The sequence below is a fragment of the Telopea speciosissima genome, chromosome 10 (assembly GCF_018873765.1).
Source record: "Telopea speciosissima isolate NSW1024214 ecotype Mountain lineage chromosome 10, Tspe_v1, whole genome shotgun sequence".
In the NCBI taxonomy this organism is placed as follows: domain Eukaryota; kingdom Viridiplantae; phylum Streptophyta; class Magnoliopsida; order Proteales; family Proteaceae; genus Telopea; species Telopea speciosissima.
This window is the reverse complement of record NC_057925.1, coordinates 34,880,976-34,897,985: the sequence shown is the minus strand read 5'-3', so window position 1 is coordinate 34,897,985 and position 17,010 is coordinate 34,880,976. Positions and strand designations below refer to the sequence as shown.

Genomic DNA, 17,010 nt, shown 5'->3' with positions numbered 1-17,010 from the left:
TCGTATCTAGATTCTAGAGGGACGGTGAGAGACCGTAGACACGTAACAAAGTCTCGATAAAGATATATGGCCATGAACCAAATGGATGGAACATTACAGGATGAATTCAAGTAAGTATGAGGTATATCAAGTAATTGGGAGTGAACAATAGTGATCCCATCAATACCCTATTCATTCTAAAGTTGAGTTAGGTATTGAAGAACCAGAAGTAAAAGTTTTCATAGGAAAAGTCTTGTATGTAAGATAGTATAAACTAATACCACATAACCCAAAGCTATAAGAAAGATAGATTAGTGGGTGAAATACGCGGGGATAGTTTGATTAGTTGATTTCTTGAAGTGTACGTTTGGGGTTCGATTTCCCTTGGGTCCTTATATTAAGTAGAGTCTTAGATTAACCAAACTTGGGTCTGATTACATCGCTTGTTGAGGGCTGAATATTTGAGAATTGAACCTTGGTAGCTCAATCAAAACGAAAGAGGCATGCCGATACAAGACAAAAAGGTCCTATGAAGTAGTCGCCCCGACAAAGGAACATCTAGGTGGCGAAAAGATGAAAAGCAGTCAAGGTATCCTCACCTATACAGATCCTCAGACACGCCAAATTTCGAGGGCGAAATTTCTGTAAGGTGGGGAGAATGTTACAGTTTGACTTATTTTAACCTGAACCCTAACCCGAATTCGATTGTAGGTCCAAAACCAGAGGTCATAGCCTCGTGTACCCTATGGAGCATGGGTTGGGTGTTTGAGCGAGTAGACATGGAAGATGGAACCCTTGTATCAGTATGTCACCGGCCAGCAAAACGATGCGTACCTCCCCCATGCAATTGCAAAATTCATAAACAAATGTACGGTTCTTGGTAAGCGACCCTGACCATGTTTTGGGTATTTGTGGCATGAAAACATTGTTGGAGATGTGTTAATACATGAAACTGCCAAAGCTCGAGGTGTGAAGACACTTAGGCAGCATAAAGATCACATTCTGGTGGATCCCTCTAGTCGACCACTCACATAGACCAAAGTTGCTATTACTGCAGATTTTATCTTGAGAGTGTGGGACCCGGTGCCTCGAGTCAAGGTTCTTGCCGCCGCATCCCATTTATCTAATTGGAATGTTCCCCCAACAACGTTGGTATGTGGGACCTGCTTAATTAATCCACGTACACTAAATCGGCCAATTAATCGGTTTTGGAATCAAATGGGATATGACCAAACTGACCCTCTAACTCACTATCTATATAAACCAAAACCCATCACTATTCACATCTCTATAGCCCTAAATGATAGAAGCAGAGAGAAGAAAAGGGAAACGAAGAAGAAGAAGAAGAAGAAGAGAAAAAGGCAGCCTTGGAAACCAAATTCTGGATTTGGTAAGAAATCCATCATCCACTCCTCCCTCCATCTCATCCTAGCTGTTCTTCCCACCAAGTCCTCTCTGAAATCTGTTTGTAAATTCTATCCAACTTCTATATGCATGGTTCAAGTGGGAAATCCATCCCATTGTCTCTAAGCAACAACTATTGTAAAGGTAACTCTTACTCTTTCCATAAATCTTTCCTTGATTTTCCTTCTTTACCATGATCCTAATGCTAAAGCCATCTCTGATTTGGGAATCTAAATACCCAGCTTGCATGTATGTGGATTTACTTGGAAGGTTACTAAATTTGATCAAACCTTCTCCATGCATGCTTGAATTCTGTTAGGAGACTTCACTTTGGTTCTAGTTTGGATGCATTACTATCAGTTAACATCTTATTATGCTTAGCCATGGTTTTATAAATTAATTCCAGCCATGCTTAGTTAGTTTGATTCAATTAAAACTCAGATTACTCCATGCATATTTGAACCATGATCGCTTACCTAACCCCAATTCGGTTTTGATTATAATTGATGATTAATTGTCATCCTCTATACCAAATTAAACCATTTGGAAGTTTGATTCTACCATGCATGGTTAAAACCGTGAAGTTGGAACCCAAACCCATTGCATGCACCCAATCCCAACCCCAATTCGCCAAATTGCCCATCTCCCTAGCCCAATTTGAGTCACAAGAACTCAATGCCATATGTGGGAACCATCCCTAATGTCAATTGGAGAAAACCAACCCAAAACCCCCTTCTAAAACCCGTTTTTCTTGTAAATTCGTTTACTGTTTGTCTTTGGTGGAAGTCACTGGTCAACTAGTGACACAGACTAGTGTTGCTGTCAAGTGGTTTCTTAACTCCAAACCTATTTTAACTTAACCCTAACCTATCTTAGGACTCCAGTAACATTAGGATACCGCCTAACATATATGTTTGGTTGATAAATAATAGGACATAACTCTTGGGTCATCGAACCTACCGACAATCGACTCGAGAACCAACTCGGCATCGCAAAATCAATCATAATAAGGTGAGTAGGGATAGGCTTTGATTTTAGTTTGGAATGTTTATCATTTTAGATTGATTATTTGGAACCGTGCATATGTATGAATTTATTCTTGTTAGAATCTGTCGTATTAATTATTTCGTTTATATTTTATATTATAGAAATGTGGATTTACGATTCGATGTGGAATGTGTTGGAATGTGAACTCTGTATGTTAGAATAGATGTCGTAGATGGCTTAGAAATGAGAGGTATAGTGTGTCGTAGTATGGGATGCAGGAGCACTGTACACCTCGTACTATGCAATTTAGTCGGCATATGGCTAGGGAAGTCAATCCTTGGTGCTACAACCCTTACGAGCAGGGGTTTAGATGCTGGGTGATCATAGCTCCCTGTCACTGAGGAGTGTGTGGTACGCCGGCATGAGGTCCAGGCTATGATTATCGAAGTCTACCCATTGGGGGATCTGGGGATTAGAACTGGTCTGGGCTCCATGCAACAATTGAGGTTACAGCTTCAGTCGGGGTGATGGACCCATGTATGTTTTCCCAAGTTGTTGGTGTAACAATGACTTACGGACCTAGGCATTGTTTGTTAGGTGAAAATTAGGTTTAAAAATTGAATCTATGCATTTAGGATTCTTTATTTGTATGTGTGATTGCTTGTGTGTGGTCTATCCTTTACTTGCTGGGCTCGGTGGAGCTCACCGTTGTGGAATGTTTTCTTTTTAGATGATTTTGCAGGTAGATGTGATGGTAGTAGGGAGGATTACTTCGAGGCAGAGGCTAATGGTTATAGTGACCATACTGGTTTGGACTCAAAGAAGTGTGACCCCTATTACATGGATGATCAGGGTGTCCCTGGAGAATAGGAATTGATGGCGAGGAGCTCATGTTTTTTGATGTTATATAGTCTTTTTGGTGGGCGTGGTCCACTGTATATATTGTCTAGTTTGCTAGTTTCTGGCTCGACGGTTGGGCATCATACCTTCTGGTAGTTTGGGGGATAAATGACAATGTAAATAACATGTAAATTATCTAGTAAACTCGTTAGTTTTCGTACACTCTGATCAAGGACATATCTGTTGTTTTATCATTGTGTTGAGCTTGTGATGTGTATCTACAACTTTTGATCTTAGAGGTCCTCAAGTACATTGGATATTCGATTCAACCCACGAATCCTCCTAGGGGGTGATTTTGGGGTATGACAACCTCACTCCTATGAACCCATCCCTATTGGGTGATCATCACCCCTTTTGGATGCTGATACACAAAAAATAAACTCTCAATGGGCCTGCGACACCTGGCAAGAGACCAATCGAGGGAAAGACATGAGTCATAGCTGAAGAGAACCGTTAGGAAAATGGATCATCGACATCAGAATCCTGGCAAGATTCAAACTCCGCACAAAGAGCCAATTCTCCACTATTAGAGTTATTTCAAGATTCGAACTCCACTCCATACTCGTGGAGGATAGGCACATTCCCCCCCCTAATTAAGGTAAGTATAAGCCTCACTCGACCATGCATAAGGGAATATACGAATTTTCCAAGCATGAAAGGACTCCGACCTCTGTAAGGATTTTGTGAACGCTTCATTAACTACTTCTCCTTTATATAAGAAAAGGGGGGGGGGAGATAGGATCATTCAACAAGTTACTGCTCTCTCCGTACTTCCATGTCATTCTTACTATTGCATGGGATTTGACTTAGAAATTGTAGAATCCCCCCTCGGAGTCAGCTCCGGGTCCCTTTTGTGCCCTTCACCTTTTGCAAGTCATCCACATCACCCACTTGGATTTCATCCACAATAGATGCTTATGTGCAAGCTCCTGTCGGTCCTGCGTTGGTTTAGGGGCCACGCGACTTGGCAGCCTTCTTTTTCCCTATTATTATTTATGTAGGTCCACAAATTAATGGATAAGAAAATAATAAGGAAATTAAAATCATCGATAGGTCTGTTAGATATCATAGATTGCCCAGAACCATATTCATTAAGGTGGGAACCATTAGTATTCCGGATCCGGATCATCTTTTGCGCGGGCTGCCCCAACGATCCTACTACATATACACAGGGCTGCGCACAATGACCGCCTTACCCCCACTCGGGCAAGGCGCTCTGGCAGGGGTAAGGCGGTCATTGCATATGTCCTTCTGTCTACGCAGCAGGGCCGTTGGGGCAGCCTACGCATCAAGAGACCCAAATCCTTAGTTTTCCTAAGACAAAGAAGAAATTATTCAGACATAAAGACCCTTTAATTAATCTTTTGGCCCCACACCCCCGTCATCCCAAAGAAAAAAACTGTCCAATGCATAGAATATTGATCACCGAAAGATTATAACAGTAAGGGATGTCTCTTTCTAAACTTCTTATGTGTCTTGCTCATTTCTAGATCTGTGTGCATTATTATCCAATTCAAAAAGGATTTTTTCAAATGCCTCCCTCAAATTGCCCATACGTACAAATGCACCCATGAACGTTTACTAATTCCAAATGCACCCTACTTTCCAAACTTTATAACAATTTAGTCCAGTCTGGTAGTCCGGGACGTGGGGTGTAAATGAATAGCCAAAATTCGTTTCCGTATCTGTTTAGCACTATCCGAATCCGTTCGAAAGCTAAATGGATGCGGATACGGGTAGGCTATAGTTATTCAAAAAGCTATATTTACATGTAAATAGATAAAATATCCAATCCGTATCCGTGTCCGTATCTGTTTAGGACTATCTGAATCCATCCGATAGCTAATCGGATGCGGATGCGGATGCGGATGCGGATATAGCACTATCCGAGCCGAATCCAATCCGTTTACAGCCCTAGTACTTAGACGTTAGTTTTAGGGAATCTAATGACAAAAATGCCTTTATGATAAAAATCCACCAAAATTAAAGAGTAAAGTGATCAAATTGTCCTCATCTTCTCCAAATCGTTTAGGGTTTGAAACTTAAAATCTTCCCCAAATCATTTTTTAAGTTGCACTTGAGCTGATTAAGATCCTCAACAAGTAGAAGGAGTACCTATTTTACTTAGGAAATACAAGAAAACACACTTTCAGGACTGATTTGGGCTTGATTCAGCCTCTGCTTGCCGTGCTTTTGATACGGTCTGCAAGGCAGTTAACAATCAATTGTTGTATTTGTTTGATTTCCCCTCAGATTTGGGGAGGATCATCGAGTGTTTTGGTTGGATTTCGCTACCAAATTGTTGTGGCGTTCTAGGGTTCAGCAGGTTTCCTGTGGATGGAGGAGCGTTAGGGAAGAAAGATGGAGCCATAATTGCGCAGGGTTTGGTGGATGGGGAAGGGAGGATCTTGGATGTCTCTGCTGGTTGGCCAAGTTACATGAGTCCAGACACAATTCACTGCAAGGCGAAGCTGTTTCAACGAGTCGAGGAATCGAAGGAGTTATTGAATGGGCCTGCTCTTGAGCTTGGCGATGGCAAATCAGTACCTCAGTACATTTTGAGAGATTCTTGTTTTCCTCTTCTTCCATGGCTTCTTACATTTTTTCCAGAATCAAACATTGATGATGAGCACAGTTCCTCGCAATAGTCATTTAATTCTGTTCATAGAAGGTGTTGCGTCAAGAAATCGCTCAGCGGTCCTTCGAGTGTCGTAACCTGCAAAAGACCCTGGGGTGACAAAGGAGAACCGGTGTGGTTCCGGCCTAGGACTCTCCGATGCCTAAGTTAGATCTCTCTGAGCAAATAGATGAATAGTAGTATTCCATATGAGTTAAGATGTCCCCTATGGGGTTGTGTACCTTGCCTTTTATAGCAGTGTATGGCGGGGCGGAGAGTCCCAGTTGATGTAGAGTGTTTGCCGTGGGTGATAGAGTCCTTGAGTAGCAGGGCTCCTCCTTGATAGGTTATCTTCCCGTGAGACGTGGTGTCACGGTAGACCTGGTAGTTGTCTTCCTATAAAAAGTAGTGTCCTTGATAGACTTGGCATCCTTGGTGGATAGACCTCATCTACGTGGTAGATGAGGTTCCTAGTAAATGAGTCCGTTCAGACTACGTGACTCGATAGGCGCTGGCCTAGAGTCCTTGGTGATGCAATCTGTGTCTTGTTGATGGTGGTGATGATTGCCATGTTGGAGGGAGACTGTGCCCCGGGGATGACATGTCCGGGGAAGCCATGCCCAAGGATGACGTGTTCGGAGAAGGGATCCGCGCCCAAGGGGGTTGACGCCAGGTCCACGCCCCAAGGGGGTTGGCGCCCATGGGTGTTGGTGGATGGTGCTTCACTGACTCTGTCTTGGCCCACTTTTCTGGATCGTGCCACATGGCGATCTCTGATTGGTTGGGGTGATTTTGGGTTTATCAACAGGGCGATGGAATTTGTTGATAAGGCATTTGGTGGGGTTAAGGGATGGTGAAAGCTTCTTTCAATGAGGTGGAAAGAAGGCGGCATGGAGTTCTTGCTATTTTTGATCGTCATGGTCTGTTTGCTACATAATTTTTTGATAAAATGTAAGGAGTCGTTTCAATTTCAAATCCTGATTTGGAGAAGATGAGGGTAATATGGTCACTTTACTAACAAACTGGACAAGATTGTCACAAAGTTTTCAAAGTAGGGGTGCATTTGAAATTAATAAACATTCAAGGGTGCATTTGTACCTATGGGCAATTTGAGGGGGGCATTTGAAAAAAACCCATTTAAAAATAGTTGTTAAAATTCACTAAATGATACCGAGGTTTGGACAATATTAAAAGGTATGCAATGGACTTTTTAACTTTCTATTTTTTTGTTTTTTGATGAAATGGACTTTTTAACTTGAATTATCATTAAACTTTTTTTTTGAGTAAAGTAATTATCATTAATTTAACCTCATATAGCTTATAATAGAAGAAATCTTTACCTCTATAATTTTAGGGGTTTCCCAAAAAAAAAAACCTCTATAATTTTAGGGAAAGTGAACGCTAGCACATGCCGCCCTGTGCTTGACGCAGGGCCTGTGAAATGACCGCCACATTTCCCTTGAACCTCAAAAATGACCAGGGGTGCGGCGGTTACTTCACGTGCCCCTATGTCAAGGCGCAGGGGCGGCGTGTCCTGGCGCGACCAAGTGGGGTTCTTTCTCTCATAATTTTATTAAACTAAAATGCAATTTCGAGTACTGGAATACTAGATGCTTCTTTCTATTATTACAAAGAAAATTGATCAAATCAGATTATATATATATGGGAGAAAGAAAACCACTCAGTCACGCCAGACACGCCACCCCTACGCACTGACACAGGGGCGTGCTAAATGACCGTCGCACCCTGGTCATTTTCGGGTGTTAACCAAACCTGGGTACATACCTGATTCGGGTTCAGCACCAACCAATGGGGCAGCTGATTGAACCAGTTGGGTTGACCACTTAAGGAGGTGGCATTTTACCCTTTAGGTCTCTTCCCTCTCTATGATTCCTATTTAGAGTGGGACACTATGAGGAGGTGGGGACTGATTAATTATAAATATAATCAAGTCATCCCAAAACCTAATTATATTCTTGTATCATTGAGATGTCTCTCACTCTCAATCTTGCTCACCAAGTTACCAGTGTATTCTTTGTGGGATTGCATCTATTCCCAAAGATTTGTGATGTGGAGTTTTCTGTGGAGAAGTCTTTAAAGATATCTAGAGATTGAAGACGATTGTTGAAGTTCGTAAAGCTTGTAACCAAATCCGTATGAGATCCTTCTATTAAGTTCTCATCTCCGTTCAGGTAACGTCCTAACGGGTGATGATTTTTTTATACCGGGGTTCTGGGGGGTGTGACAGTCATTTTGCGTGCCCCTGTGTCAAGGCGCAGGGGCGGCATGCGTTGCGCGACCGGATGACGTTCTCTTTCCATATAGATAGCTAACGAGGAGACAGATTGCAAATGATATAATCGACATTATTAGCATCATACCTTCCAATATTAACATATTGGGAAAAAGAACGCTAACTGATCACATGGTTCTTGAGCCCAGACATAGGAGCGCAAAAAGACCCTCAACCCCTAGTGAAATCAAAAATCCCATCCAAACCAATGCTTCGATCGCACTTTCATTGGCCCCCGGGTGCGGCGCTACACCGTTAGCATTCTCTTGCCCTAACATATTTTATATTGAACAAGGGTTCTCTTTATGGAATGTAGCCCTAAGCACGTGCAGGAGCCAATGAGAGCGTATGCAACAACATCAATAGGATGGTCATTAACACCTTTCATGGAGGCAGAAGATCATTTTGCCCCACTGCGTTTGAGCGCAGAGCGCACACTCCCCAGAGAGAACTTTCTCCCTTTTATGTTTTTGACATTTTTCACCCTCTAAATTAAATGGTTTCTTTTGGAACACAAATGCCCTTACTTTTATGTGGCTCCCCTTTGGCGGTGGATTGGTCCTTTTTCAAAGTCATATCAGTGTCTGAACTTAGGATGGATGAAAAAGTAGTTCATCCTCCAATGACTACACTTGATCAGTAGAGTTTCCAAAAAATGGAAAACAATAAATCTAACCTTAATTGGGTGCAAAGTTATTTTACTTTCTTCCTTTTCTCTTTTAAGCATGGGGTGACTTAAAACATATTAACAACTCAATCTAATCATATAAGTACATCATCATGTTCCTAATTTTTCGTCTTCCTCATCATCGTCTTTAGTCTTTATTTTATTTTCAAAATATTTTTTTAGGCAATGTATGATCCATTTATGGATCTAATTATTAATGGATATTCATTTTATAAGTATATTATATTCTTCTTCAATTCTTTGGTTTTTTAAAATTATTAATTTTAAAGAATCTACAGTCAATCTATAAAGTATGCATGGATTTAAATATTAAATATCTTGTTATTTTTAACATAGAATGATTAAAGAGTATGCATATAACTCGATCTAATTAATAATCTTAAAGTAAAAATTGTGCCCATTCTTTTACCCTAAGGTTAGTTGTTTGGAGGATTTTTCCCTAATTCACTTGCACCATGTGGTCAATTGAAATGTTAAGAGTTTTCGAGGCATAGTCTCACATCGGTTAAGTTCAAAATTGAAAAGGGAAGAACTCCTCTCCAAGGAACCTAGTGCTCAACGAGTGCCCAAAGGGCATCTGGCTGCTAGGATGTACCACACACATCCCGGTGTGTGGCACAGCCCAACCCTTGACTGCCTCCCTGGATGCTGGGCCTGAAAACAGACCGGGACATTAAATTCAATCATTGATGCCTTTATATATTTGAAAAATTATCTCCATTTAATGCCTTGATGGTCTCTAGACGTTTTTGTTCTTTATTTTGGTTTTATGATGCATGCGCATGCGTGGATCTAAATTATGAGTGAGGTTCCTTTTATTGCCCCGACAGGAAAACTAAAAGAGAGCGTACAAAAAAGGAAGGATATGTATAGTGGAGAAAAGTGCAGAAATTAAAGAATAATAATTTGGTGGGTTCTTTTGAGTCAAGTGTTTCTCTCACATTATCGTTTGGGTGGTTAGCATGGGAAGAACAACGAAGCGATGAAAGGGAACCACACATTCGTTATTCACACCTTCCAACGTATATCTGTACGGATCTATTCGTTGGTTTGTTCTGAGAATTATGAAATGGTAGCCACATATGCTCTGTCGGCAGTACATGGCCACCATGGACTAATAGCCGCGATATAAGATTTCCGACAAACTTTGTGTGTTTCCTTGTCTCATACATTGTTTCTTCGAATTTTTATCCACTCAATTACACTGCCTGTATTTGATGCCAAGTACATCTAATAGAGGAGGTAGAAATGACTATCTTATCCCCTGCCCGAACACATTGTCCGAGGTGGGATCCACCTTCCTCTATTAGATGTACTTGACGTCAAGTACGGACAATGTAATTGAGAGGGTAAAGATCCCATTTCTTCAACGATTGGAATCCATCGATCCTGATTTTGCTCAATTTGAAGTGATGTCAAGTGGATCGAGTAACAGGATCGATCTGATCCGGATTGATCAACTGATTCTATTAAAAAAGTCATGTGTCAATATGATAGACATGTGGTCAATATGTAACTGCATGGTGGACATGTGTCACCATCATATGATAAAAAATAAAATAAAAGAAAAGATGGGAATTCGAGCTAGTCAGAGGAGGACGGGGAGCGAAAGGGGGAGGGATATATGGATGGGGGTGTTGCACTGACAGTGGGAGTTGGAGGGTGACACAGTAGGACGTATGAGGGCTACATTTCGTTCTGGCTCTCACGACCCTCGAATCCTCAAAGTAAAAAAAAATTTAATTCCAATGGGGAAGAAGAGCAAATAAATAATTTCGTTCATAAACTTCAAGATACTTTATTTCGTATCTGGGTACCACCCTGCTCCCAATGCAAGCAAAGAGTAAACAACTTATGCCGTTGGTTAACAGAATTAATGGTCGACTTTCTTCTTGGATTGCTAACAGCTTGTCATTTGCAGGGCGAAGTATTCTAATTAAATCTGTGCTCAGTTCGATGCCTACTTATCAAATGAGCTACTTTTTCTTTCCTAATATTATTTGTAAAAAGATTGATTCCATCAGCTATAAGTTCTGGTGTGGTGGGTCACAGGAGGAATCTAGATCTGCTTTAATCTCTTGGAAGATGTCTTCTCCTAAATTTGCTTCTGGACTGGTTCGACCTGCTCGGGTTCAAAATGTGGCCCTTCTATGCCGACTTGGATGGCGTCTTCTGACTGAGCCACATTCGGTCTGGGCCAGGGTTTTAAAGGCTAGATATTACCCCTCGACTTTGCTTTTTGACCCAGCAACTGCCGTAAAATGTGGATCCTAGGTCTGGAACAGTATTGCCAAAATCCTTAAATATCTTAGATCCTTCTCTTTGAGGATCATTGGGAACGGGACTGATACCTATTTTTGGACAGACCCCTGGATCCCTTCAATCCCGCATTTTACACTTAAGCCCTCTGAATCTCAGCGGACGTATCCTGAAAAGGTTAGTCTGTTTATTAATAATACCACTGGAACATGGGGTTGTTGCGAGACACGGTACCCAATTGTGTCAAAAATATTTGCCGCATCCCCTGTTCTTCTTTTGCTGACCGATGGTGGTGCACTTTATCAAAAGATGGTCAGTTTAGCACTAAAAAAGTGGCACATTTTCTCTCTGAGTCTCATTCCTCTGATTTTTCTTGTTCCTTATGGTGGAAATTTTTTTGGAAGCTTAATATTCATCCTAAATTTAAAGTTTTTTTTCTGGCATGTATTACATGCAGGGATTCCAGTTAAAGATTGTGTCGAAATGGAAACAGGTGGATCCCACATGTGCTCTTTGTGGCGCCTGTAATGAGACCATCTGGCACATATTACTTTCGTGTGACTGGATTAAACACATCTGGGCAGCTGGGCCGCTTGGATTAAGAACGGAATCTATTTTTGCCCCCTCTATTGGCCATTACTGCATTGCGACCTTTCTTAGTCGCCGTTTGGATAAGAATTCGCGTGTTTGGTTTTTTTCTGTTTTCATTGTTACCTGTTATGTTGTCTGGTCTGTTCGGAACAATTTGATTTTTAATAATGTTATGCCTGATCCTTTAGCTGCAGTAAGAAAGATTGAACTTTGGTTACGGGAACTTCGTATTTCCCCCCCCCCCCTAATTTAACTTTGAACTCTTTTATTCATGACATTTCTTCCCCGACTATCCATGAGGTTTATTTACCTACTTTAGATTTTCTTGTTTTGTTCTGCGCAGGGTTTCAGCCCAGAGACATAGGAGAGGTAGAGTACTCTGGCTGGGTTTTTTGTATTTTGCAACATGGCAAACCCTTTTTGTTGGCTGCAGGGAAGCTAAAGTCTAGGCACCTGTTGGAACCGGAATTGTTGGCCATCCTTCATGGTTTAACTCTTACCCAGAAGAGAGGAGTGAGGCTGAAAGAAGTTTGGTGCTCAGACCCGACAATTACTGGACTTCTTCCAACTCCATCCCGATCTCACTGGCCATTGGACATTTTGGACCTTTTATTGTCTCTAGTTGATCATATCACTGGGTTGCCTATAATGTTATGCCCCTCCCCTAACTTATGTCTTTGGCTAAAAAATTTCTCTAAGCTGAAACAACGGTATGATCGATGTACTTTTGTGGATATCCTTTAATTAATATATTTTGTTTGTCTTATCAAAAAAAAATAAAAAGATACTTTATTTCATCCAAAATGACTCTTATATAAGGAGGTCAAATTACAAAGAAAAATGAAACCTAAATAAAATACAGGGAAATTTTCAGCACCCCCCCCCTCCGTTGGACCGTGGTATTAATGCCAACTCATTAAGTCCCAATATTTCAATTTGGGCCCAAAACCTAACGGAAATAACCGAGAGTTAACTGAGTGGGGGTAAAATGTCTAAACTACCCTCATTTGAACAAAGGGACAAAAAATGGAAATGGAAAATGGGGACTTTCTTCCGAACCCCATCTCATCCACCTCTGATCCAACCATTCTTCTCAACGTCAGCTCATCCAGCCATGATCCCAGCCTTCCCCGAACAATTCAACCTCCATGGCTGCCCTCTCGACCTCCCTAACGAGCTCTTCCACGCCTTCAACAATGCTTGCGGTGCAATGAAAATAACCCAAATGCACACACAGGGCTGAAACGAAGCCGCTGCTGCCCTGTGCTTGCCGCTTGGCTCTACTCTGCATACTCTGCATACTTTGCATACTCAGAGTTGCGTTCTCATCTATTTCTATTGTGGTACAAGGCTCCAACCCTTGAGCTGTCCTGATGTGTTCTCGGTGTCGAAAGAGGAGAAGCTTTTCGGTGGTGAGAATGTGAATCGCCTTGAGAAGGATTGCTTGAGCAGCAACAAGGTGAGTAAGTTCCAGATTAAAGGAGAGGGAACAAGCTTTCTGGTTGTTCCAATTGCTTGAACTCACTCTACCAGGTGAGTAAGTTTCAGATTAAAGCTCTCTTTCAATTCTCTCAAATCGATCCATGGTTAGAGATAATTGTGTGAAATGAGAATCTGGGGAGTGAAGAGACAAAAGTCCCCATAATGGAAATTTTCCATTTCCATTTCTTCTCCCAATTCCAAAGTCCCCATCTCCTAATTCCAGGAAAATTATCTGCTCCAATTCCATGGTTGGTATTTGGGGAAAAAACCCTAAAGTGAACACAGGAAAAAAACGAAGAGAGACAGAGAGAGAATTCATGATGGTGCAATGACGGCATCAAAGGTGCCCTTGCAGATCCGGAGAAATTCTATTTCTCTTTTTTATCTTCTCATTTTATCTCTCTCTGAATTTCTGTTTTTTACGTGATTAGGGTTTTAATTTGGGATGAAAAATGAGATTTGTATAGAATGGATGGAAGTGATGATTCTTTCCCCAACTTCTCGACTCTGATGATACTAAGCTATTTTTTCTCTTCGGAGAATCCAAGCTAAGAGTCTGATCCATTCTTTCCCCAACCTTTCTATTTTTTCCTGTGAATTTTGAACCCTGAAAATTTTCTTACCTACAACCCACTTTTAGAAAGGTTGAATTGCTGAGAATATGGTGGGGCGGGGAAGACTGAAGAGGGTGGTGGCGGGGTTGCAGGGGAGCGAGAGAAGGAGGGTTGGAGGTGGTGGTGGTGGCAGCGGCAACGGCGGCAGTGGAAAAAATAGCAGAAGGAGAAGAAGGAAAAAAAAAGGAATTAAAAAAAAAAAAAACAAGGGCAAAATTGACTTTACAAAATTACTAACATGGTGGCATCACTATTTAACTGTTACAATGTGATTTCCGTTAGTTTTTGGGCTTAAATTGAAATATTGAGACTTAATGAGTTGGCATTAATACCACGGTCCAACGGAGGGGGGGCACTGAAAATTTCCCTAAAATAAAAAATGAACTGAATCAACTGATATAATAATAATAAATAGAAAACTAAGATTCCTAAATCGTGCGCAAAACTTTAGAGGCCCAATAGACCCCTTAAATGATGGAATTTGACCCAAAATTTTTGGTCCAATGAATCAATTGAATATATTTCCTATAGAGCATTGGCTGAGGTTTCCGAAAAGGTGTTATGGGTCCTGTAATTTCACTCGAATAAAAAATTATTGCTCTCCAAAGTTATGCTAGCAAATTAGTACTTTCGGCTTAATTGGGTGGTCTTCTACTAGTGCAACCAATCCAGGAATTCTACAGAAATCTCCTCTATATCAAAGGGGGAGGGGGAAACAAAAAAGAGGTGAAGAGGAGAGGAAGAGGGAGAGAAGGGGAGGGAAGGGAGACGGACGGGCGAAGGACGAGAGAGGGGTAGGGAAGGGATGAAGGGGTGGGATTTAGGTAAAACCTGGGCTTTGATGGTGGTGTTGAGTGGGAGGGGGAGGGGGAAGAGGAAACATATATATATATATATATATAGAGAGAGAGAGAGAGAGAAATCTTACCAAAGCCTAAATTGACAGCAGTAGCAGAAAGCCATCGACATTGATGCTAATTGGAATCACCAAGTGAGGATTGTAGTCTTGTAGAGTCGTGATGGGGAGAGAGAGAGAGAGAGAGAGAGGAACTTCCCTTGTTTTGTTCTTTTTTTTTAAACCAGAGAGTCGTGATGGGGAGAGAGAGAGAGAGAGAGAGGAACTTCCCTTGTTTTGTTCTTTTTTTTTAAACCAGATTCTTGAGCTGATCCATTGTCGATCCAAAAATTGTCCATTGTAGGCCAATCCAGGATGATTCCTAGGAACAATTCAGGTTGTACCAAGTGCACAAGGCTCCCACGTTTAGCAGTGTTTGGGGAGGGTCAGATGTACGCAGTCTTACACCTGTTTCCAGAGAGCCTGTTTCCAGGACTTGAACTCGTGACCAAGCGTTCAGCAAGTGAGCACTTGACCAATGCGCCAAGCACAACCTTCCAATTCGGGTCCCGATTCCATTCTTTTAAACGATGCTCTCATATGTCTGAGGCTAATTGTACATAGGTCTTGGGCAATAGTAAGATACGTTGCTCTCATATTTCTCTACTTTCTTTTTTTTTTGATGAGGTCAATTTCTCTTCTTTCTTTTCCCTTTCTTGCCTTGTTTGATCTTACAAGTTTTTTTTATGCATATTGAAAGTTGCTTGTTAAGTAAGCTTTGACTTGCAATATATTTTCACAAAAGCAATAAGTAGTAATGTCAGGTTTTATTTTATGGTTATATATTGGACATGTGTGTCCATCAAAAACCAATTATGCATATTAATTTGCATTATTATTTTATGTGCGATGTATTGTCCTAAGGTTACACCTTAAAGTATCCACAATTATTGAACATACGATTCATATGGTTGTCATGTTATATATTTATTGGAATGTGATTCAGTAATATAGATGTGAGCATTCATATTGTATGTATGTTGAATATGATCATTACGAGAGGCTAGTATGGATCACCGTCAGTTGTTTATGAAACAAGGCTCTCTAATAGTTATTTTTGTTGCTATAATTAAGAGGTCCTTACCGCTTTAGTATACTTTGTGCGTCTTGGAGTGATAATGATTGATGCCCACACTAGAGGCTAGTATGGATCACCGTTAGTTGTTTATGAAACAAGGTTGTCTAATAGTTATTTTTTTCGCTATACTTAAGAGGTCCTTACCGCTACAGGTATACTTTATGCATCTTGGAGTGATAATGATTGATGCCTACACTGGCTGTAGATTGATAGGCCAAATTCATGTTGTGTATCTGTGAGGGAATGAAAAACTAACGTGGAAAACACTTCTTGGTTAGGAAGAATATCCCGAGAATTTACAAATAATGATTGGAAGAAAACCAAGCTCAGTGAAAATTTTGTAAATTATTTATAAATATATTCAAATATTGTTATTAATTAATTGTATTTTAAAAATATTTTATGTCCAATCAATGGTTTAGATTTTATGTTCTGGCTGTTTCAACGGATTAGGGTTTTCGACAATTGTATTTTCTATATTCGAAAATTTGTTATACAATGTTTTTAAAATGGAGGGACCTAAATGTGATGTTTTTTATTACTCAGGGTTTTATGTTATTTTTAATTATTGTCGTACTTGTTGTTAATTAGTGTTATTTACTTAGTAAATAATACTAATTACTATAGATGAGTTAGACTCACCTTGTGCAACCTTAGTGGGAACACCCTATAAGGTCATACCACTTGGCTAGAACACTCAGCCTGGGAGACTATTAGATGTCAATCTAATAATACATAGCTAAAGAGAAGAGACAGACATTACATCACCTATTATCCAACAATTTTAGGGTTTAAAAATCCTAAAAATTCTCTCTTTCTCTCTCTCTCTCTCTCTTCAATTTGTTGAGATCTAGAGTTTTTGAAACACTAACTTAATTAGGAAGAACATATTTACTGCCTTGATCGTAAGTTCAAGTATTGCAATCCTTTGGAGAACCTGCACTTGTGAGTTTTAAGGTAACTCTAACCCTCTCTTATGTATATTTGATCAAAATATGTATTGCATGTTCCATAAGGCGGGGATACAAAATTTTTGTTGGTCATTCCCCACCGCTATCTAGTGGTATCCGAGCCTAGTAATGCAATACAGGCTTAACTTAAGTATGCCAAGTTTGTTTACATTTTTAGTTGTGATACGCCAAAAAATAGCCAACCAACAAGCGGCCGACATGTGGTAGGATCTTATCATGTAACCCACTAGAAAGACAATGCGACACGTGTCA

The 17,010-nt window shown here is 40.6% G+C and overlaps 1 protein-coding gene and 1 non-coding gene across 2 annotated transcripts; both read left to right on the top strand.

Moving 5' to 3' along the window:
- Positions 1 to 5,429: 5,429 nt before the first annotated feature.
- Positions 5,430 to 5,918, top strand: LOC122643501 (protein ALP1-like; the record flags this gene model as incomplete). Its single annotated transcript, XM_043837118.1, has 1 exon — positions 5,430 to 5,918. A coding segment is annotated over one exon (489 nt), but the record flags the coding sequence as incomplete, so codon positions are not given.
- Positions 5,919 to 13,672: 7,754 nt separating this feature from the next.
- On the top strand, positions 13,673 to 13,765 carry LOC122644421. Its single transcript, XR_006330351.1, has one exon. It is a non-coding gene; the product is annotated as a small nucleolar RNA Z103 (small nucleolar RNA).
- The last annotated feature ends 3,245 nt before the right edge of the window (positions 13,766 to 17,010 follow it).